Below are 24,780 nucleotides of genomic sequence, written 5' to 3'. Positions count from 1 at the left end.
TTTTTTTTTTTTTTTTTTTTTTTTTTCTGTACGCTTAAAGTTAGTTACTAGGTAGTAACCCGTGCTATAAAATATTTTCATATAAATTTTAAATTCGTAAAATAACAAATAATTATATTAACCTGAGTGCAATAGTACATGTGCGTTATTTTTACGTAAATTTAAAAAAATTAAACCTAGACGTGTTTACTTTGGAACGAGAAACATGTCATAATCCCGTCTCATCCCCTCACGTCCTAACCCATCTCCTCTCGTCATATCTCATCCCGTCTCATCTTGTATCGTCTCATCCAGTATGGTCTCGTTCCGTCTCGTCCCATATCCATCTAGAATTTTTTTTGTCTTATGTTCGTTTTATTTTAAATTAATAATTACTTGTTAGACAATCTTTACTAAAAGAGATTGGGTAAGAAATTTATACATGATACCAGAGTTCTACATTGAATATTTTTTTTAGTTAGTTGAAATTATCCTAAAAATTATAATTTTTTTAAATTATATAATTGTTTTCAAAATATATAATTCTAATTGTTTTTAAAATTATATATATATTTTTAAAATTATTAGTGTACTTTGATCTATAAATTTATGTCTCCTTTCCTAAAAAAAAACTATTCAATATACTGTTTTTCATTATTCGAATTTAACCGTTTCAGTTTACATATAATGGAATTTTCACAAAATTTAATTATTGTTTTTTAAAGTATATGTACTTAATTAGTAAATTAAATTAATTAAAAAACACTGATAAAACATATATTCAGTCAGATAATAAACCCTTTTCGGTTGGAAAATTTTTATTGTAAAATAGTAGTATTTTTCATAAAAATTAGTTAGTAACTCTTTTACGGTGTTTTGTCAATATTTTGGTGTATATGTAGAATACCGCAACTCGTACCGAAAATAAACATGATCATCATCTTCATCAGCTGGAAAATATACAATTTTTTGCAGTCCATTTATAATAATCAAGGACAGCCCCTCTTTGTTGAAAATGTTTAAGTAATTTTGTTAAGCGGTGTTAAATCTCGTCCAGTCCCATCGCATCACGTCCCGTCCCGATCCATCTCGTTAGAAATTTAAAATTTTATGTCCCATAACTATTTTATTTTAAGTAATTATGAATATAATAATATTATTATTAATTTTTGGCTAAGAAATTTAGATGAAATACGTACATGTATTCTCCATTTGTGTGTTTAATTTATATAGTTAGTAGAAATTATAATTCTCAAAAACTCTCAAAATATTTTTAAAAATATGCAAAATTCTCAAAATACCCGTTCGTCTCAAGGTAGTTATCCGTGCTACAGCACGAGACAAAATATTTCATACAAATTTTAAATTCGTAAATTGACTAAAAATTATATTAACTCGGGTGCTATAGCACATGTGCATTACTTTCATGTAAATTTAAATTTTTTTAACCAATTGGAAGGGGAAATACATCGAGTACTGTTCCATCCCCTCACATCCTAACCCATCCCCTCTCGTCCCATCTCATCCCATATCCATCATAATTTTTTGTCTTATGTTCATTCTCTTTTAAATAATTACTCGTTAAACAATATTTACTAAAAGAGATTGGATAAGAAATTTAGACGGGATACTAGATTTCTCCGTTATTTTTTTAGTTAGTTGAAATTATCCAAAAAATATAATTTTCAAAAACTATATAATTATTTTTCAAATATACCAAAATTTTCAAAGTGCCCGTTCCAAAGTCGTTAATTACATGTCGTATAGTCAATTGTTATCCAAATTAGTGAAAACTTGACACTTTAATTTATCTACCTATACTTTTTTATTTCGTACTTTACCTAAAATTTATGTCCATTTTTAAAAAAATATATACAATATATTGTTTTTCATTATTCGAATTTACCCGTTTCAGTTTACATATACTATTTCTCGTCTTAATACGATAAATAAACTGGACTTTTCTCAAAATTTAGTTATTGTTTCTTAAAGTATATATACTTAATTAGTAAATTAAATTATTCAAAAAAACACTGGTAAAACATTTATTCAATCAAATAATAAATCCTTTTAGGTCTTAAAATTTTTAATTGTATAATAGTAGTATTTTTCCATAAAAATTAGTTGGCCACTCTTTACGGTGTTTTGTCAATGTTTTAGTGTATAAATAGAATACTGCAACCCATACCAAAAATAACATGATCATCATCTTCATTAGCTGGAAAATATACATTTTTTTTTTGTAATCTATCAATAACAATCAAACACAGCCCTTGTTTGTTGAAAATGTTAAAATAATTTTGTTACGGGGTATTAAATTTCGTCCAGTCCCAGCCCATCTCGTCCCGATTCATCCAGTTAGAAATTTTATGTCCCATAACCATTCTCTTTTAAATAATTACTAATATAATAATGTTATTAATAAAAATTTCTTTAAGAAATTTAGACGAAATACATGTATCTCCCTATTTGAATGTTTAATTTATATAGTTAATAGAAATTATAATTCTTAAAAAATCAAAATTTAGTAAGTAAGTAATTAAGAAATAATATATTTTAAATATATCAAAATTTAGTAAGTAACAATCTAGTAAGTAAGGGTAAGTAGGGACCACATCCTTAATTGTATTAAATTGATTTGCCGGAAATATCAAAAATAAAAAATCAAATCAAATTAGTTTACATATCTACAATTTAAATTTAATAGTCTGATTATTATGGTAACAACTTTAAGAGATTTCCTAAAATATTGGATAGTTATTATTATTAAGTTATTTAATTTCGTTTCAAAAAAAAAAAACTAAGATCTAAATCTAGTTGTTACCCTTTTAAAATAGTTCTTATTATTAATTTATTTAATTTCGTTTCTACCCTTTTTTAAATAAATTAAATTTGTCATAATTCCAATGACAGTCAGTTGTAATTTGTTAAACGACTTTTTTTTTAATAGTAGAGATGTGGTGTTTCTTGTTTAATAAATTAAATTTTATATTAATGCTTTTATAAAATTTTATAAGAGAAAACTTATTTATTATTGCATTACTAGGTAATATTCCGCGCATATGCGCGGATTGTTTTATTAATTATGTTAATTTATTTTAGTTTATGTAATAATCATAATACTATGAGAATTTTATGAGAATAGTTTTTTAATAAAGTTTTTTAAATTAGTATTTCTGAAAAGTGGTATTGAAAAGATGTATTATTAAAATTCTCCCTAAAAAAGTAAAAATACATATATAACGCTGATTGTCGCCGTTGTTAATGACGGCTGATTTGTTAGATCTATTCGATTCGATGACTGATTTACTTTTTGTTTTATGTTGCGGCTCAGTTATTTTAGGGTTTATGGCTGATTTGTTAGATTTATTCGATTCGATGGCTGATTTACTGTTTGTTTTATTTTGCTGACGGATGAGTTGTGACTGAGATATTTTGTGCTTTAGATCTGAGTTATGTGTTTGTGGCTGAGTTATGTTATGCTTTGTGTATGAGTTTGTTTTATGTTATGGCTGATTCATTTTATGATTTACTTATGAACTATAACAGATGTCGATGGTGATTATTTCTTCTGAAGAACAAGCAAGGGATTACCCCCCAAGACTATACGCTAAAATAGAGTCTAGAGATATAAACACAAATTTCAGGATGAAAGAATTCCCTCAGATTAGGGAATCAATAGGACTGGATGCGTGGGAAGAAACGAAGAAAGTACCTATTGGAATAATCTCTAAGCTAGTTGATAGCCAATTCGTCTGGTCTGGTAAGGTTGTTCATTTCCTACTATGTAACCAGTTAAGGGTACATAAGAAGGAGCTTTGGTTTGTGGTCGGCGGTCAACCTATCAGGTTTGGGTTGAATGAGTTTCATTTTCTGACGGGGTTAAACATAGACCCAATGCCTACTGAACGGTTTGAACTTGAAGAGGAACACAAAGATTTCTTCAGACTTTTGAAAGTGCCTGGTGGGGCAGGTCCAACGCTACTTGAACTCAGGGAAGCATTAAGAGTGTGCCGGGGATGGGTTAACCTTGATCATCGTAAATGGTTGGGGCTGTTGCTTCTTCAACACATTGGACTTTATGGTTTGCATCATAACTCTAGAATTCCATATGAAAGTGCCAAAAGAGTTTTTGATGATGAAGCAATGAAGACATATCCGTGGGGTTGGTCAGCATTTGAAGCTCTTGTTGATTCCATAAAGATGTTGAACCCTACGGGAAAGTCGTACACCCTCAGTGGGTTTACACCCGTGTTACAGGCTTGGGCGTATGAGTCCATCAAATGCTTTGGAGAACGGTTTGGGAATGCATCAGCTAATGATGGTGGCATACCGATGCTTCAATGGGGTGGAAACCGTACACGTTCATCGCTGGAAACCGCAATTGCTGAAGAGATCAAAGCGCTTGGTGAGGTAAGGTTTATATCTGGTTGAGTGATTGTTTAGTAATGGATGAGTTATGATGTAGTTATGGCTGAGTTATTGTTTAGTAACGGCTGAGTTATGTTTTAGTAATGGATGATTTATGCTTTAGTGTTGGCTGAGTTATGTTTTAGTAATGACTGATTTATGCTTTCATTAGTAATGACTGAGTTAAAACTTACTGATGGGTTTCATAATCTCTTATGTTACAGCTGCGTGTGATTAATATGGTTATGAAGGAAAATGGCTGCGAGCTATTTCATTCGTGGCCAGAAGAAGAAGACGACCCAGCAATCGATCGCCTGATCGAAGACATACATCTGAATACGTTTGTTAAAGGTTTTTGGGATGTTAAGGGGAGTGATAAGAAGAAAAAGAAAAAGAAAGCTGAAGCAGTTGTTGAGTCTGAATCTCCTCCCGCAAAGAAGCGGAAAGTTCAGAAGATGAAAGTTTCCAACAGTCAGGAAACTAGTGAAGGAGTTGCACAGGAGAGGAAGAAGAAAGGAAAAAAGGTAAGTGAGGAGGAAGATGCTGGGGAAGATGATCTCTACGAATTGATCTCTAAGTTATACACAAGGTTTGACACCGTTGATAGGAACATTGAAAATGTATCGGCGAATCTGGAGAAGAAGATGGATGAAAGGATTGAAACCAGGCTTGGATCTTTTGAGACGGACCTCAAACAGATGAAAGAGCTCGTGCTTTCAAAGAGCACGACTGACCAGACTTTAAAAATGGGACAGGAACTAAATAACCTGGGACATGGACAGGAACTTCAGACATCAAAAGGTCCACCAAAAGTTCCGGTAATGTCTGGTTTATCTTTGTTTTATGGCTGATTTTTCAGAATGTTTAGGCTGAGTTATTATAATTTCAATTGTCTTCGCTATGATATACAGGAAAAGAACTCTTTGACTTCTCCTAAGAAGTCTCCAGATGCTAAGAAACCAGCTGATACGAAAACAGGGCCTTCCACGAGGAGAAATGCCAAAGAGTTAGAGGCGTCAGAGAAGGCCAAAGAGTTAGAGGCGGGAGAGCCGGTAATGTCTGGTTTATCTTTGTTTTATGGCTGATGTTTCAGAATGTTTAGGCTGAGTTATTATAATTTTAATTGTCTTCGCTATGATATACAGGAAAAGAACTCTTTGACTTCTCCTAAGAAGTCTCCAGCTGCTAAGAAACCAGCTGATACGAAAACAGGGCCTTCCACGAGGAGAAATGCCAAAGAGTTAGAGGCGTCAGAGAAGGCCAAAGAGTTAGAGGCGGGAGAGCCGGTAATGTCTGGTTTATCTTTGTTTTATGGCTGATGTTTCAGAATGTTTAGGCTGAGTTATTATAATTTTAATTGTCTTCGCTATGATATACAGGAAAAGAACTCTTTGACTTCTCCTAAGAAGTCTCCAGCTGCTAAGAAACCAGCTGATACGAAAACAGGGCCTTCCACGAGGAGAAATGCCAAAGAGTTAGAGGCGTCAGAGAAGGCCAAAGAGTTAGAGGCGGGAGAGAAGGTAATGTCTGGTTTATCTTTGTTTTATGGCTGATTTTTCAGAATGTTTAGGCTGAGTTATTATAATGTCTGATTTATCTTTGTTTTATGGCTGATTTTTCAGAATGTTTAGGCTGAGTTATTATAATTTTAATATACAGGAAAAGAACTATTTGACTTCTCCAGATGCTAAGAAGTCTCCAGCTACTAAGAGACCAGCTGATACGAAAAGACGGCCTTCCACGAGGAGAAATGTTAAAGAGTTAGAGGCGGCAGAGGAGGCCAAAGAGTTAGAGGCGGCAGAGAAGGCCAAAGAAGTAGCTGCGTTAAAGAAGCCCAAAGAAGTAGCTGCGGCAAAGCAGGCTAAAGAAGTAGCTGCGGCTGGAGGTAGAGGTGGAGGTAGAGGTAGAGGTAGAGGTAGAGGTACAGGTAGAGGTACAGGTAGAGGTAGAGGTAGAGGTAGGGCGCCTACAAATCCTACTGCTGCTGTTGTGGCTGCTGGTGTTAAGCCGTTGAAATTTGTACTACCTGGAGGTTCAGAAGCTGGTGCAGAAGCTGGTGCAGAAGATATTACAGACGAGTATTTTGCTGAAGCCGACTCACTTGAACCTGAATCTGAGGATGATGAGGAGGAAAAGATTAGGCTTGATAGAATTAAAGCTTTAAGGCTGGAGAGTGTTAAGCTGTCAGCGGATGGGAGTGCATTGAATACACAACAAGATCATCCAAGCTGGATTTTCCCTAATATTGGAGACAACGGACTGACGTGCATGAGGAAGAACTGTTCACCTGGACCTGGAATATATGATCCTCTGGCACCTGTTGATCCGGTGAAGTTGCAGAAACTTTTGGAGTACCTAAAGAAAGCCGAGTATGACCCTTTAGACCCTTTTGCTTAACAAGTTAATAACAGCTTGTTAACATTATATTAACTTGTGTTTATTTGTTTGTTAGGAATATCCCGTTAGGCAAAGGCGGAATGGAAATTGAATTCTATAGGGTGCTAATCACCGAACGAAAGGAATGGCCAGTGAAGCCAGAAGAATATGGTAAATATGGGTGGCTTACTGATGAAGTAAGTTTATCTTAATGTCTTAGTTATTGTTGTCGTTGTCTGACTTATATTACATTATGGCTGCGTTGTTGTTTACTACTCAGTTTTCTGTTGTACAGCACTTGGGCGCGTTTATGAGAGTCCTTAGGTGTAGGTACAAACGAGATCCCTTCCCATTCCACAACAAACGCATTGCGTTTATAGACCCGTGGTTCACCAGTGAAATGGTTCACCGTCATTATCCGTTGTTCAAGTCCGAACCCAAGTTTTTTACAATGACTGGCAATTGTTATGAAGAATTAGTTAAAGGTTTGATTCCATCAGATGAACAAACTAATTTGAAGTGGATAGAAGATGTGGATCACCTGTATATTGCTCCACAAATTGGAGGCGATCACTGGGTGGCGCTGCACGTGGATCTCAACAGAAGGCATATTGATTGCTATGATAGCATCGTGGGACAAGTAACCGGAGAGAGTGAGCTTAGAATGCTGAATGCTTGTAGGGCGTTTACGCGGATGATTCCAGCAATGATGAACGCGAACGTTCCTCACGAAATTCGTACACCTACTTACAAACAGTTTACCTTCAGGAGGAGGACAGTCTCCAAGGTCCCTCAAAACGTACAGGTTGGTGACTGTGGCGTGTACGCTTTAAAGTTTATAGAATGTCTAGCGCTTGGTGTGTCTTTCGATGGAATTTGTGATCAAAACATCCAGGGTATACGTGTTAAAATGGCAGCAGAAATCTTCGATGAGTCACCTGATTTTATGAATCAGTTCACGTAAAATATTATTTATGTAATTTCAGTTACAATTTACTAGTAAAGTGTGGATTTAAAGTATAGATTAATGTACATTTTTACATTTTTATTTAATTAAAATAAATATTATTTAAAAAAAATGCTAAATCATATACATAAAAGTAAGGTTTCACGGGGAAGTGTCTTTAGTCAAGTGGTTACAGCACCACCTCTGCGACCGATCCCACTGGAGTTCGACTCCACTAAGTCGCGTTACCCCGCGTAATAGGGTTTGACTATGAATCGGGCCTTGTCGATTCAATGATGACAAAAAAAAAAAGTAAGGTTTCACTCTTTTCTTATTGCTCCATTTGACATTTAATTTTTAAAATTTAAAATTTATTTTTAATTAAAAACATATTTAATTATTACATTAATGCATACTTTAAATTCAGTACTTACTTTTACTGAAATTACATAAATTCTGAATAGAGTTTTTCTCCTCCATTCATTTTCATTTAAATACATTATTAATTATAATTGTAACTCTTCTAATTTAATTATATAGGAGAGAGTGCTTACTTTTATGTATATGATTGTAAAATATTTAAACTAAAGTTAGAGGGGGTTATTGGTTCTATGATTTTAATGGATTTAGAAATCACCCATCCAATAACACCCCCTTAAATTGTATCTTGAAATCATAGATAATCACAAGGTAAAGGGATTAAAGTTCAGATCACAAAATTCTTGCAATCAACGAATCTATATATATAAAGTTCACTTTACTCACTCCTGGTGCTGCTACGTCAGCCACTACCTCTTTAATTTTTGTGGGCCTTATAGATTTTACAGATTTTAATAAGGCATTTAAACAATTATAACAAACTGATCCACTAGATTTAATCCAAAATTTGTAGATCCAGCACTATTTCATCCAAAATCTGTAGGCCCAACACTATTTCATCCAAAATCTGTAGGCCCAACACTATTTTTAAATCATGTGGATTCAACCTAATAATATTTCATCCAAAATTCAGCGGTGTGAATTAAACTCTAATTTTATTATTCAACCATAAAAAAACGAAAGAAAAGAATAGAGCATTTACCCGATATATATATATATATATATGAAGTAAAACAGTGAATTTGGAATAATATTATTACCTATTCGTACCTAATTTTCTTTCATTTATCATTTATGCTTAGTTCTTTTACATATACGTGCATCATATGGTTAATCCACATAATTATAAGAGAAAAATAAAATATTTTCTTAGCAAGAAGACAAGATGTATGATTAGAATCTCCATTGATCATGTAATTATATATCATCATTTCTAGCTACAAAAACATCCACCTAAGCAATTTTTTTTATTTTAAAATAAATTTAAAATATTCATTTAGCGCATATTTCTGTCAATTATAATTAATAGAAATTTTAAAAATAAATATAATTAGTTAAATAAATAAAATGTTAAAATAAGAAAACAATACTATAATTTTTTATCAGTGGTAATAGTATAATTAAAATTTTCAATTAAACTGATAAATAATGAAAATTATAAATGTATTATTGAGTTTTAGAATGGAAGTAAATTTTAAATTTATGGTAGAATAAATAAAAATTATGTAATTGTGTATTATTGAGTTGTGGTATGGAAGTAAAATTTAAAATTATGGTAGAATAAAAAAATTCTGTAATTGTATTTATAAAATTTTAAACAGGAAAAAATAAAATTAAAAGTGAAATATTATTTTATAACATAATCAAAAAGGAAAAAAAAATTGATGTTTCGTCAATTGAATCAAATGGTTCTAATCCAAATTTAAGTATTGAAATATAGTAATTAAAGAGAAAATAGTTATAATATATCTTGAAAATCATTTTACAGTCTAATATGTATTATGTGTGATCCAATAGAAGGTGGAAAAAAGTATGTCAAAAGGAGTGCATCATCAATAATGACGAAATAATTAAAGTTAAAAGTGTTTGAAAATAAATTAGTAAAAAATACACAATCACACATGACTAAATTAAAATCTATGACATCTCATTAATTGTGTGAAACGAATGAGTTTGTAGAAAAATAAATGACATACATTATTAGATTCCAAGTCGGGTGTAACAGTTTGGCCATATAATCATGGAAAGTGGGATAAGATATGCACTTTCATGAATTGGTCGTTATGGTACGTTGCAATTATTTTGATGGGTAAAGCAAGCTCAGTAAAGATGTTATAACGATATGATATTATATTTTACCTTTAAGCAATATTCTTGAGATTCGGTATATTCAAATTTATACGAAATAATGTTATGTTAGTATCAACATCTAATCATAAATAATATATACAATTAGATCAACAATCGATCAACATCAAAGCCTTTAAAAATGTTTTTAATGAAATATATGAATAAGAAATAAACTCTCTTAATGTTAAAAGATTTTGAAGTGGTCATCAATGTCGTTTATTTTTCCTAATATTACCACATGACATATATTTATAAAGATTTACCCTCAAAACTTTGAATGATTATATTCGAGTTCAAGAATTCATATTAGTAGAAAAGATTTAAATTAAAATCCCGCGCTTGCGCGGGTACAAATTCTAGTCTATATATATAATATGGTGGTTCAAAGTTCTTAGTGGCTAAGAAAAAATTAAACGTGGTTCTAGTCTGCCACTTTTGAATCTTGAAATAACAGTAACATAGTGAAAAAGAAAACTTTTATTTTTGGTCACCTGTGAAAAATAAAACTAGGATACTGAAAAATATTGTTTCTTCTCTTACTTTCATTTACATAATTTATTTCTAGCTAATTTTCATTTACCAAAAATAGCTCCCAAATTTGATCACATTTGGTGTTTATATAATATATCTAAAAGATACAAGAAGTTGCTAAGATAAAGATAGAGATGTAATACATGAAAATAATATAATAGTATAACAGTTACATTTATACCAAGTACTTCGTAAAAGGTGATATACTTAAACACCAAATGTCAACATGTACATTTATCTCTTGTAAATGAACAACTTTCATTACGTTATGTTAGTTGGAAAATTATTACTAGAATCAAATTAGTACTTTCCAAAACTTTACGTTAGTTGGAAAATTATTTTATTGCATTGACCATTTATTATCTTGAGAGTGTTCACTTCGTACATGTTTATGCAGGCTCTATATTCTATATCTTGAAGACAATTAGACAAATTTAAGTAAAGTTTATGATCGTGTACAATGGAATCTTTAGAAGAAAAACTTATGTTATATTTTTTACAATAGGTCATGGTAATCCGTTTGTTTTGCTTCTTAATTCTAATCGATATTTTTCAGGATTCAATTCATTCATATTAATCTACCACGCTTTAATTTATTTACCAATAGTCACGTAAAGTAATTAATAAGAGTTGCAATATTAAAGTCATAATTCCAGATTTGACAGAATTAACTGCTGGCGTAAATAAATTCCACCATTTTTTTTTTTTTTAGTTTGATGAAACTTATAACTTGAGAGAGTTCATTCAATACGGTAAAGACAACACAACGTTAACATAGCTTTGTTACATTATCATACAAAGAGGTTAAAAACATATAATAAGCATATCCAAAAGTTCAAAAACTACAAAAGGTCCAAGCCAAACATCAGAAAACACGGCCCGACTAGTTTTTATTTTAACGAAATACTTACATTCTTAGAAGAAGAAAAAAAAACATGAACATTGCTTACAACTACTCTGGGCTAGTTTCACTCTTAGGCAAGTAAAAAAAACTCGAACCAGCACGAGCCACTGGAAAAGCTACTTTCCTAATTATGCAAGTCAACACTAAATGAACATAAAAACGGTTCAGATTTACAATCGAAATTATATATCTAAACAGCCCATTCACTCCACAGAAGCACAAAGACAAATGGAGTTAGACAAAGTGATGATGATCTTGATCATAATGTTTCTTCACATTTCAGTCCATCTAGTGTTTGAAATTTGCTAGGTGCTAAAGAGCCCATTCTCATGTCTATGCCTGCCAAGTTATTCTAAAGTTATTTGCCGATCCAAATTAAGGAAGAAAAAGTTGTAGAAACCAAGAACAGAACACAAGTGTTTTAACAAGAATAACTCTCTTATTAATCTTAAGGAAAATATCTCAAAACCTTAAGCTCATAAAACACATAAGTTATGTCACAAGCTAGCACATCCTTATATAGGAAAACCAAAACCAAAACCCAATTGGATAACTCCCAAACTTGTATAATAGATTCTCCTAAACACACTTTGACCTTATCTCTTGTATATTTAGATTCTCCTAAACATACTAGGTCCTTATCCTCACATATTTCAAGCTTACAACAACATTTTCCCCCCTAAGCTTGAAAGCATCCTCACTCACATCAAGAACTCCCATAAGTGCTCTCATCTCCTTAAACTTCAATCTTTCAATGTCAGCCTTCTGCTCAGTACCTGGAACATGCTCAACACTCACCAACTCTCTCTCAATGCATTCTCTGATAAAATGGAACCGTGTGTTTATGTGTTTGCTGCGACCATGAAACACAGGGTTCCTAGAAAGAGAAATGGTTGACTTGTTATCAATTCGAATAACCTCCTTATCACTCTTCTCTCCAGCTACTTCATCGAGAAGCTCTTGAAGCCATATTGCTTGTTTGGCAGCTTCAGTGGCGGCCATAAACTCTGCTTCACAAGATGACAAGGCTACAATCTCTTGTTTCTGTGAACACCAAATAATTGGTGAGTCACCGAGGTAAAACAAGTGTCATGTAGTACTCTTACCATCATCCAAGTCGACGTTGTATGAACTGTCACTGTATCCCACGAGTTGTAACTTATTGGTGCGTTTAAAGAACAGACCAAAAGAACACGTCCCTCGAAGATACCTGAGAACCTGCTTCAAGCTTGCTCCGTGTGACTGCTTCGGCTCCTGCATGTATTTGCTCAAGACTCTAACACTGTAAGCAAGATCTGGTCGTGTTTGCAATAAGTATCGGAGACAACCTATGGTTCTACGATACTCTCGTCCTTCAACAGCCTTTTCACTTTGCGATTTAGACAACTTCAGATTCATGTCCATCGGTATATGAGCAGAGTTGCATTCTCCCATTCCAGTCTCTTCCAATATCTTGAGAGCATATCTCTCTTGTTTCAGAATAATACCTTGTTCAAACTGTCTTACCTCAATTCCAAGATAGTATGTGAGAAGACCAAGATCACTCATCTCAAATATAGCCGCCATTTTCTTCTTAAACTCAACAACCGAAGACATAGAGGATCCAGTGACAAGCAAATCATCAACGTATACCGCCACAATAAGAAGATCTTTACCATCCTTGTAAAAATACAGTGATGGTTCCTTAGAGCATCTCTGAAATTTCATATCTCTAAGAGTCATATTCAGCTTGGTATTCCATGCTCTAGGAGCTTGCTTTAAACCATAGAGAGCCTTGTGTAATTTATAAACCTTTTCTCCACTTCCTTTGACAATAAAACCTTCCGGCTGATACACAAAAACTTCTTCTTTCAGCTCACCATATAGAAACGTAGTCTTAACAACCAAGTGGTGTATCTCCCAACCGTATGAAGCAGAGAGACTAATGATGAACCTAATTGTTTCCATGCGAGCTACAGGTGCAAAAACTTCATCATAATCTATCCCATATTCCTGAACATACCCTTTTGCCACTAACCTTGTCTTGTGCTTGTTTAAACTTCCATCTGAATTTCTCTTAATCTTAAACACCCATTTAAGACCAATTGGTTTAACACCAGGTGGTAGCTCAACAAGATTCCAGGTTCTGTTCTTTTTGATAGATGCAAGTTCATCTCTACAAGCTGCCATCCAGACTTCTGAACTCGATGCTTCCTTAAAATCCCAGGGTTCTTCTTCGATAGACACGAGAAGATGATCCAGTTCTTTATCCTCCATAACATAGTCAGACAAATATCTTGGCTTTGCTTTGATTCTTGCAGGCCTTTCTGCCATTGAATACTGCTGCTGACCATTACCATCATGATCCGATTTATTTTTGTCTTTTTCTCTGTCTGAATCTCTGTTTAACTCTGATTTTGTGGTTGTCTGAACATTAACATCACCATCTTCGTCTTCATTGTTTGCCTGCTCCACTAATCGAACACCTCTGTTCCCAAAATCACCAATGTTAACCGAAAAACCTGCAGATTCCCCCAAGGTCTTTCGTTTCAGCTGTTTTCCAGTTCCATCCTCTGTTCTCATCAAAGCGTACATCTCGGCTGACAATGATTCTTCTACTTGAGGGATTGAGTAGTCGATATGCTTTTGAGCCAGGCTCAGTTCCCAGATGCACTAACACTCTTGATCTATCATCTAACTTTTTTCTTCCCACAGATTCTGTTCTAGCAAAAACAATACAGCCGAATGTTCTAAGATGATCGAGGTTTGGTTTTACACCTTTCAACATCTCGTATGGAGTTTTATCAGCAAGAGATCTTGTCGCAATCCTATTCATCAAATATGTAGAGTGACGTATAGCTTCTCCCCACAAAAAGTTTGGCATCTCCATGTGCTTCAAAATACTCCTCGTCATTCCCATGAGAGTTTTGTTCCTTCTCTCAACAACTCCGTTTTGTTGAGGAGAGTATGGAGCTGTTAGCTGTCTCGTAATTCCATTCTCTTGAAAATAAGAGTGAAAGTCTGATGAGGTGAACTCCCCACCTCTATCAGTTCTAAAAGTCTTGATCACACACTTTGTTTCTTGTTTTGCAACCATCTTAAATTTCTTGAATTTTTCAAGTGCTTCACTCTTTTCTCTTAGAAGGACTGTCCACATGTAGCGCGAGAAGTCGTCTATGATCACCAAAACATACCTTTTCTGTGCCGGTGTCAAGGGTGTGATCGGTCCACAAAGATCACCGTGTATAAGCTCAAGAGCACTAGTGGCTCGGTACATGGTGGCTTGTGGAAACGGATCTCTTGTTTGTTTACCAAACATACACGACATGCAGGTTTGTCTCTCCACCTTGATGCTTGGTATACCAGTCACTATGTCTCTACTGATCATCTGCTTCATTGTATCAGTGTTAATATGGCCTAAACGTGCGTGCCACATAGCAGACTCGCTTGTTGAAACCAATTGCAGACACTTAACACTTTCTACTTCCATCAAGACCTTGTATAATCTATTTTTCGATCTTGTAACCCTCACAAGTAACCTACCAGCACGATCATAGAGCAATAATTGATCTTTTATCATTCGTACCTCACAAACTGCCTCAGTGGCTTGGCCTAAACTCAAGATATTGCTCTTCAAATCCGGTATGTAGTAGACGTTGTGCAGTTCCTTCTTCTCACCGTTCTCAAACAAAAATCTTATGGAACCCTTTCCCTTGATGTCAACACGGGAGTCATCTCCAAATCGAACTTTGCCTGAAACATCTTTACTAAGATCATAGAAAAAGTCTATTTTTCCACACATGTGGTTGCTTGCTCCATTGTCCAAGTACCATATATTTTCATTGTCCATACTAGTTTCAAATCTGCTCGGCTTCACTTTGTCCTCCTGAAGGTATACTACTTCATTCATCATTAGCTCATCAGCTATGTGAGAGTCCTCTTCCTTCTTTTCCACTGTTTCTTGCAGTTTGAGTAACCTATCAGGGCAGTCCGAGGCATAATGCCCTTGTTTGTCGCATCGGAAACATGTAATGTGTGATAGATCTTGTTCTTTGTCCTTGTCTCTTTGCTGGAACCCAAACCTGCCACGTCCTCTACCTCTGGAAAGCGACCTCCTCGTCCTCTTCCTCTGTATCCGCCAAACGGATTTGTATTGACGTACATCAGCTTGCCTTGGTCATCATCTTGTTCTGTCTCTTCTTCTCCTATCCTCTCTTCATATGCTTTTAAACGACCCACAATGTTTTCAAAGTTTGTTTTATTCAGATCAAGCACTTGCTCGAGAGAAGCTACTATGTGAATAAACTTCTTTCGAGGAAGACTTGACATGAACTTCTTGACCAACATAGACTCTGCCAATTCCTTGCCTAAAGCAGCCGATTTTGTTGAGATTGCAGAAAGTTTCTCAACGAAATCATCAATTCTCTCAGTGTCCTTCATCTTCAAGCGATCAAATTCAGCCATCAGAGTCTGAAGTCTCGTCTCCTTGACCATGTCTGCTCCAACATGTCTCGATCTTATAGCATCCCATATTTCTCTTGCCGTTTCCAAAGCTCCAATCTGCAGAGTGAGGGATTCAGGGATAGATTGAACAATTAGAGCGATTGCTAAGTCGTTCTTTGTCTCGTCAATGTTTCCCTGCTCAACTACATCCCATGATTTATGTACTCTGAGTAAAATCTTCATCTTCATGGCCCAAACAGTGTAATTGTTTGAGTTCAACATGGGGCACTTAATGGAGGATGATCCTCCTTCGGAAGCTGGTGACGATCCGTTCTTGTCATCTCTTGCCATCGACAAGGTTTTGTCTTCTCCTCCTTCTGTCAAAGCTTTGACGTCTTCTCCTGCCATCGATGAAGCTCTGATACCATGTGTAGAAACCAAGAACAGAGCACAAGTGTTTTAACAAGAATAACTCTCTTATTAATCTTAAGGAAAATATCTCAAAACCTTAAGCTCATAAAACACATAAGTTATGCCACAAGCTAGCACATCCTTATATAGGAAAACCAAAACCAAAACCCAATTGGATAACTCCCAAACTTGTATAATAGATTCTCCTAAACACACTTTGACCTTATCTCTTGTATATTTAGATTCTCCTAAATATACTAGATCCTTATCCTCACTTATATCAAGCTTACAACAACAAAAGTGAAATACATAAACATTAACAAAGTGTTATTCGACAAGTATTTTGGCGTTAGAAATTATTGAGGTAGAATATGTAAATATTTTTAGTTTTTAATAAACACAATAAATTTTTTTAATTTTTTTTATTTCTAGTATTTGATTTGACAAAAATTTCTAGAATGTGTGTAAATCTTTATGTGGAGGTAGAAATATTGATCTTTAAAGTAAAATTACGGTTAGATGACAAAAGTTGATGCAGTAAAACGTTACTAACTTAACCAAAAGGTGTTTGTATATATTTTTTTTTTTAAAGCAAAACAAAAAATATTGGTATTATTCGAACAATGTTTTTGTAAACACAAAAACACTTCTACCAATGAACCATATTCAGATTTGCCTTATCTCTGAAGTGGATAGACATCCTCCAATGAAGTGAAGTTTAGCCATCACTTTATGCATTTAAGGGAATGTCTCCCTTGGATCATCTTGATTATTGAAGACTCAAACGGTACTCTTCATATTTCATGGTCGACACATCAAAAACACATCTACACGCTTATGCATGCTCAAAAATCTATAAAGAGTCTCTCACAAACATAAATAAGGTTTAACCAAATTGACTACTGCAGTAAAAATATTGATGAAATTTATACTAAAAAGTTCATTCATTCCAAACGGTAACGACGACAATACGTTATGCTTAAAAGCGTTTTACATAACAACACAAAAAGATTAAAAACATTAACATGGCCCAAAACCCAACTCTAACTTAAAATAACCCGACCCGACTTCACTGATCTCCATACCCGACTCCGACTTCACCATAGCTCGACGGAAAGAAGCAACTCGATCAACGATCTCCATACCCAGAGTTCTGATCAACAATGGCCGCCACAACGTCTTTGGACTCCTTGAGAAGCTTGATACTGTTCTTGAGCTTCTCCCTCTTGTTCGCCACCGACGGCGATTCCTCCAGCATCCTCTCAATTCCTCCGCCTGCTCTTGTATCCACCATTTCAGCAACGATCTCCTTCTGAAACTCACTGTTGACAAGATTCTTCACCGAGAATTGAAGATACAGCGCAAGATTATCCACGATCCTTCGCAGCACGATCGTCCAGTACGATGTGATCCTCATCTTCATATCGAACGCTTGCTGCAGCAGATGAGCGTGATACTTCCGTAGATGCGAAATCTTCACATCCCCGAATCCAGGTAAAGTAAACCACTCAGGTTTATTCTCATCGTGCAACACAGCGTCGATGAAGTTTTGCTGTGAAGTAGTCTTCTGAGTCCAAGACGTCATGTAATCAGGGTTACATGTGTAATCAGTAAGCTTCTCCATCTCCACGATCTCGATTACTCTGTTCACTGAACGTTCCTTAGTCTTGCTCATTAGATTACGACCAGCTCTTTTGATGGATGATTGAATCTGTGGGAAGTTATCAGAATATGTGGCAATGACTGATGAGATAACAACTTCAATGTAGTCCCATATCTCCTTGATGAACTCAACCGGCTTGGCTTGTATACCATCCACATGTTGTGAGAGGATTGCTAAGAAAGAGGATCTTGGTATAAAGTTAGGCAATCCAATACATTTACACTCTTCCAAGATTTTGATTTCATCCATCAAGAACTCTGAAACGGCCTCAGATTGTCCTTGTAGGTTGTCTGAGAATCCGTTTAACATTTCAGCCAGGCGGGCGGTACAATGCATGCTTTGATCATCAGGGTATTCAGAGAAGTCTCCTTGGACGAGGATTCTTAAAAGAGACTCTTTTGCTGAGCCTATGACATCCATTAGTGCCATCAGTGCTTCTCCAGTAGAAGCCATCACTATGGGAAGCTTGTTGAACTCGAGGATACTGATTTCCATCTTCTCGTTGATTTTTCTTTCGATTTCAGGCAAACACCGGGAGATCATCATTCCTTGGATCTGTGTCAACTTGTGAGCTAACACAGGGATGCCTACAATGTCATCATCGATCAAGCTTAGCAGTGGATGAGTCCTGAAAAGTAACTCTTCTTGAATACGGGCTTCTTCGTACGTCTCTTCTCCGATGCGGTTTCTCACACAGACATAACCAAGTCCGATACTCACATCATCTGCTGTTACTTTCTGCAGGAGCCCTTCAGGAGCCATGTCTGCCTTTGTCACAACAGCCAGAGTCCGCTCACCGGTTTTGTCTACCTGTTTTGACATTCGTATTGACTCACAAGTTGTGAAATCAACTGTCGCTGACAGGACATTGAGGATAATGGATTCCTGTGGCTCGATATACTTCATTACCATCCCGGAAATCTGTTCATAGATGTTTTCAGGCTGCCCATTCACGGGAACACGGGTTATACCAGGGAGATCAACCATGGTGATATCTGGAACACCAGCCTTCTTCACGTGGAGCGTCAGGGGAGTGTCTGAAACGCCTTTGCCAGAACCTGCAACATGAGTTTACACAAGTACTTATCAAAATCATGACCTCCATAGGTTAGTCTGAACACTATAACACTCATGCTGAAGTTCTATTGTAACATGGAGAAAAAAAAATCAGATCACTTAAGACCCACTAGGAGTTACAGAATCCTATTGACACTTCTAGCACTATTATTCGTTTATGTATGCTTATGTAGTTTCAGGGAATTCTATACTAGCTCGTTTGAATGTGTATGTATTAGATAAAGGTGTCGTTTTCATTTTTAGAATCCTACTAACACCTCTAGCACTCGTAGTCAATTATATATGCGCATGTAGTTTCAGGGACGTCTATACAAGCAGCTAGCTCAGTAGAATGTGTATATGTCAGATAAAGGTGTGGTTTTTGTTTTCAAAATCATTTAAACACCTCTAGAGTACTCAGTTGTAAGTGCACATGTGGTATTTTCAGGGACGTCTATACAAGTAGCTAGCTCGTTTTAGATGTGGAATACATCAGATAAGTTTGCATTTTCAAAGTCTTGCAAGTTTAAACTGAACATATTAAGCAGTATGGAAGGGAGAAGTCAGAACGTACCAGCAATCACATCAGTTGCAGCACAAATCGCTTCAGCAATGTGTGCCTCATCAGTATGAATAGTAGTGTCATTATACTCAAGCCAGATCTCAGGGTCAGGGCTTAAACTTCGCTGAAGCCGCATCACAAGAGGAACCCTAGTGCAGATTCCTTGCCCACGAGGCAAACTGATTCCGGCCAAGGACTCAAGAACACTTGACTTCCCTGAAGACTGATCTCCAACCACAACAATGGTGGGAAGCTGGATCCCTTCTCTCATCACGTTCAGGTTCCTTAGCTTGTCCACAGTGTCAAGCAACGGCCTGATCCGGTCATTGTAAGAAGATATAATCGGTGCTTCAATGGGAACAGCATCTTTGTTGGCATGAGGATTCGCCTGGGCAACAGCAAGAGAAGGACAGGCTCTAGTGACAACATGCTTCTTTGTACTTTTCATTTTCTTCTTTGAGAGAATACAAGAGTGAGATAGAGAGTGCAAAGACAAGTTTAAGCGTAAGTGAGTTCTCTACTAGGAGATGTGCGAATACAGAGATAGAGATATTAAAAGAAGTACTCGTGTATGGATATAAAAGAAGTGATCATTACACCTACATAGCTCATAGAGGAATCTCATAGATATACATATACTGACAGACATCTTCGGTTCAGAATTATAGCTAAACAGACTCTCTCATCAGCCTGTATTTTTCTTACATATCATTTTTTTTCTCAATTTTAATTAGTTAGAAAAATCAAATTTGGACTCCTACAACTTTTTAAAAATTGGCCTTTGATCCATTACAATTTTGATATCATGAACACAAGTCTAATTTACAACATTTTCTTATTTTTTTACAAATATAAGTTCACTATATTTGTTTATAGATATCATGAGTAGCTGTCTTTTGTGGTGCGTACAAATCAGTCAATACGTACCGTCATGTCAATCTTCTCTTAATTTCTTCTTTCAATATTCAGCCCACGTAAACGTCACCAAAAGCTGCAATATATATGTGTGACTGATTGATAATTATCGTTTTGGTTGTTTATTAAAGGTTTAACTTCTAGTCTAACAAAAATCAATCGTAGAGGCTGGTTCAGTTGAAATGGAACTGGAATGACTTTGGATAGGTTTCTACCTGAGCGAGAATTTGTTGACTGGTTCAAATATGACCCGAAGTAGTTGCAAAAGCTTTGTTTAAAATAAATAATTTCACAAAGTTTTTGGCCAATCAAGAAATTATTTTTAGCAAAACTAACCCAAAGTGATGTGGTGCCAACTGCCAAGCATATTAAGAGCTTGAATAGGCAACGCTTGTTAAGAGAAACTTGGAATGATTCAAATATTTGTCAGAATTCTGGACATGGTTATGGAGAACGTTAGTGTCTCACTATGGTAGCTGTCGACTGTTGAACTCTGGATTTCTCCTTACGCTTTCAATCTTTTCGTGGTTTTGCTGAGTTTTTATGTTGAACGTCTCCCATTTTCATAAATTCAAATTTATTTTCATAAATCACAATTCATTGTTTGGTAAAGAAAACAAACAAATGAAAAAAAAAGGACTCCGACTGAAACGAGTACAGATGTTGGTAATGAAAACACCTGAACTGAGGTAGAAGTGAGTTTAAGGTCGCCGGGGAAATTTAGAAAAGTCTGGTGGTCGGCGTTGCATATAAGCAGTTCTTCCTTCAGTAGCTTCTTCAGTTCCATAGAATAAGAGTGTTGCATCGCCACCAAGTCCCTGCAGTAAGAAAAGTAGGTTGCTTAAAGACTCAACGGATCCATATTTGTGACTACAGTGAGTTTGCGGCTTAGATTGCAAATTTGACTATAGGATCTTGTTCCTTTAAAACGGAAAGAGACTAAGCAAGTTGGTTGAAGGAAGTACCTGAAGTCCAGCATGGCCATCATCAACTGCACTGAGTGCTGCCTTAAGCACTCGGATTGCAGTTGGGCTGTTCCGTAAGATTTCTCTACACCACTTCACTGTTTCTTTCTCCAAATCGTCTAGCTGGAACAGCAAACAGATCTCAGTGAAGGAATCAAACAATTACAAGCAAGCAAACAGAGTGATTTATCTTAAGAATCTGTGACGACACTACGGGGGTTACTAATTTAACTTTACCGGAACAACTGTATTGATAAGTCCCATTTTGTCTGCTTCAGAAGCTGTGTAGAACCTTGTCATGAACCACATTTCTCGTGCCTTTTTTGGACCAACCTGTTTTTTTTTTTCAAACAGTTTGATCAGCCCATGTTTATTAGATTTTAAATGTTGCATCACAGTATTTGTCAGTTATATCGAGCAATTACCAGACGAGACATGATGGAACTTCCATAACCAGCATCAAAACTTCCAACCTGAAGACATGAAATTGGTCCACATAATCATCAATGGAGATTAGTAATAACTCTAGCTCTCACTTCACTGACACAGTCGAAACTGAAACAGAGGCCAGAGGAAAAACCTTAGGACCCGTTTGACCAAAAATAGCATTATCAGCTGCAATTGTTAGATCGCAAACCATGTGCAAGATATGTCCTCCTCCAACAGCATAACCAGCAACCTGACTCAGTCAGAAAGCAAGCAGATCAGCTAAAAGAAATGCTCTCTGCCTATGGGTACAGAGGGACACTAATAGAGCTAGTCAACATGGATCAGTACAAAGATGCATAGAGTAACCTAGCAGTTGTTTGAAGGTGCTTACCATTGCGATAACTGGCTTTGGCAATCTGCGGATTTGAATCTGAGTATAAACAGAAAAAGGAATGAATCCAATTAGGATGAGGAAAACTGAAATATGGTTTTGTAGATCAAGGACATACCTGAAGATCAAGAACATTGAGGCGGCCAACATCGTTGGGATCAGCATAACCGTCTGGTGTTCTCAACGCCTGATCACCACCACTGCAAAATGCTTTTGTTCCCTAAACCATCAATATTACTATTCAGAACAATAGTTTCAGAAACAAGTGTCAAAAACAGAGGAACATTGGTGAGCTCAGTGTCATTGACTCCAAAGTAAGATCTAACCTTGGCACTAGTGAGACTAAAAACAAAGCTAATAGCTAAACACTGACTTAGTACCATAACACTCACGGATCAATTTCGATAAGGTCCTGTACCTGTACCATCGTACAGTTTTATAACATTTAACAAGCAGATATCAACTCAAATGTTAACCACTATCCACTATAACAAAGAAACACTAAATATAAAGTATTTTTACCTTGCCGGTGAGTATGATGACTCCAATAGAGCTGTCATCTCTAGCATCATTAAACGCACGCATAAGCTCCTTCACAGTCTGAGGCCGAAACGCGTTTCTTCTCTCTGGCCGGTTTATAGTAATCTACAACATAAACAAACAACTATATAACTCAAAACCCCCTCCACCAAAAACATAACTCCCTCAGGAATTTTATCAAACACTAAACAAGCACAAACCTTTGCAATTCCTTCATCAAGGGCTTTCTCATAAATAACGTCAACAAACTCCTTATGTTCTTCCCCGTCACCAAAGAATTCAGCTTTTTTCCAAACGACTTGGTGGGTCGGAACTTCACCGTGAACCTTATGGAAATTATCATTCATCGACGAAGCAATACAGAGTTTCACTGAGTCAACGCGACCTGAACTCAATCCGATAGGACTGAGATGATTGGTAACAACGGACATCCGCCGGCTCGCCGTGCCGAGCTCCTTTGAATCCGCCATTAGAGAGAAAGAAGCGAGACAGAGAAAGATGATAACGTTGATGATAATGACCAGAGATTATATAACATGGACTGGTGACAATGATGATAACAATACATTTTATAATTACGAGAAAGAGAAAAAAAAAAAAAAAAAAAAAAAAATTTTTTTTTCCAAAAAAGGTTGAAACTTTGAAGAATCAGAGGAAGTGGACAGAATTGCTTCGCGCCTCTGTTTCTTTCTATACAAAAAAACGTTTTTGACGATGAGATAAGATAAGGCAAAACGCAATTAAACGTGCGTTTCATTGACACTTGGACATAAAAAAAAAAAAAACCAAAGACTAGTTTCAAGCTGGAGTTTAAGTCTTCTTCATTGGGTCCAACCTAGACGATCTTCAATAGACAAAATCTTGTTATTGGTTCGGTTTATATTAGGGTATGCTTGTAAGTTTTGTGTTCTATCTCTCAATAGTATTCTTGGAGATGAACTAATTCTCTTTGCTTGATTCAGTTGGCCGCTAGTTTAATCAACATTTGCTCTCCTCTTGTCCCCATTGAAACTATTGCGTTTGTCTAACCCTTGTTTATAAGCTGAGCGCCATATAAAACTCCTCAAAAATGCAGGACCATTGATAAGCCACTTTAAAGATTCATTCAACAATACAGGACAACTACACTGGTTTTGAAATTCACGTCTTTGTCTTCATCTTTGAAAACCTGTTTTCTTATAAAGCCACTTTCTCTCAGAACCCTGTTTTAATAAAAGAGAAGGATTTACACTTCACTAGGATGAAAAAAAAAAAAAAGCAACAAAGAAGGAATGATTGGTGTTAGAACCTATTAAGTATTAACTAAAACTATAACTAACCGTGTCTATGAATTCTAACTCTAAAGCTACCGAAGATCCTGCTGTGTTCTTATAAGCCAATACCAGCAGTGATCTATGCTACCCACTTGTCATATCATCTCTGACTTATCGCTTCCGTTTCTGACTCCTTTTCCTTGTAAAGGCAGCAACAGAAGCAGGAATACCTATGGTTGTTCTGCCTTTCTTACAACCCCATTTCACCGGCAGATCATTGACTATATTGCTGATATCATTTGTTCCGCTTAATTGCACCAACTGCTTTATCTGATCAAGCATCTGCAGCGTCAATGCCATTGAGAGATCCAAGGCTATTGAGTCATCCATAGGTGTCATCTTTATGTTTCTTATTTTTTCTTTTAAGGACCGCAAGGACATTGAGTCACCATAGCCTTCACGGTTTTCGCAAATTGTGTTAACCTTTATGATGTGTTTGCATAAGTTCCCTTGCAAAGACCAAGCGCAATCACAGAAGGCAAACTCTGAACCTGGATTCCACACAACTCGTGTTACATCGCTATCTCTCTGAGACTGAACCTTTGCAACAAGGATGTTGTTTTCATCTAGTGTAACAGCAGAGTCTGGTATCTCCGTCGCTCGGTGCCACGAAGTAGAAGCTATGTATTCTTCTTTAACGTTTTGGAAAGAATCACTTTCATCAGCATACCGATCAAGCCAATAACTAGAATGGAGTTCAGTCGTCAGCTTATGTACCAACCAATCTACTCTCTGAAG

At 35.9% G+C, this 24,780-nt stretch overlaps 3 protein-coding genes and 1 long non-coding RNA gene across 6 annotated transcripts in view; 1 reads left to right on the top strand and 3 right to left on the bottom strand.

Moving 5' to 3' along the window:
* LOC104787119 (dynamin-related protein 4C-like) lies at positions 17,184–20,207 on the bottom strand. The gene is made up of 2 exons (XM_010512638.2): positions 19,502–20,207; positions 17,184–18,929 (listed from the first exon to the last, which is right to left on the bottom strand). Exons 1-2 carry the CDS (start codon positions 19,935–19,937, stop codon positions 17,338–17,340), a joined length of 2,028 nt encoding a protein of 675 aa, XP_010510940.1. The 5' UTR covers positions 19,938–20,207; the 3' UTR covers positions 17,184–17,337.
* Positions 18,855–20,098, top strand: LOC104787118. The gene is made up of 2 exons (XR_767794.2): positions 18,855–18,978; positions 19,376–20,098. It is a non-coding gene; the product is annotated as an uncharacterized LOC104787118 (long non-coding RNA).
* LOC104787117 (1,4-dihydroxy-2-naphthoyl-CoA synthase, peroxisomal) lies at positions 21,030–23,286 on the bottom strand. The gene is made up of 9 exons (XM_010512637.2): positions 22,930–23,286; positions 22,712–22,834; positions 22,308–22,409; positions 22,190–22,228; positions 21,950–22,048; positions 21,795–21,842; positions 21,607–21,702; positions 21,370–21,492; positions 21,030–21,222 (listed from the first exon to the last, which is right to left on the bottom strand). Exons 1-9 carry the CDS (start codon positions 23,197–23,199, stop codon positions 21,106–21,108), a joined length of 1,017 nt encoding a protein of 338 aa, XP_010510939.1. The 5' UTR covers positions 23,200–23,286; the 3' UTR covers positions 21,030–21,105.
* Positions 23,790–24,780, bottom strand: part of LOC104787116 — a 9,922-nt gene continuing 8,931 nt past the window's right edge. Inside the window, exons 6-7 of one of the 3 annotated variants that reach the window (XR_767792.2) lie at positions 24,049–24,763; positions 23,790–23,931 (exon numbers count right to left, since the gene is read on the bottom strand). Coding sequence is in view for 2 of the 3 variants with exons in the window: in XM_010512635.2 (XP_010510937.1) it covers positions 24,154–24,763 (610 nt within the window). In the remaining variant the exon portion in view is untranslated. Of the gene's footprint in view, positions 24,764–24,780 lie in introns of all 3 variants that reach the window. The other 2 variants (XM_010512636.2, XM_010512635.2) reach the window with 2 other exon arrangements.

The sequence above is a fragment of the Camelina sativa genome, chromosome 5 (genome assembly GCF_000633955.1).
Source record: "Camelina sativa cultivar DH55 chromosome 5, Cs, whole genome shotgun sequence".
Taxonomy (NCBI): Eukaryota; Viridiplantae; Streptophyta; class Magnoliopsida; order Brassicales; family Brassicaceae; genus Camelina; species Camelina sativa.
Note: the sequence above shows the minus strand (reverse complement) of the source record. Positions and strands in the feature narration are given on the sequence as shown.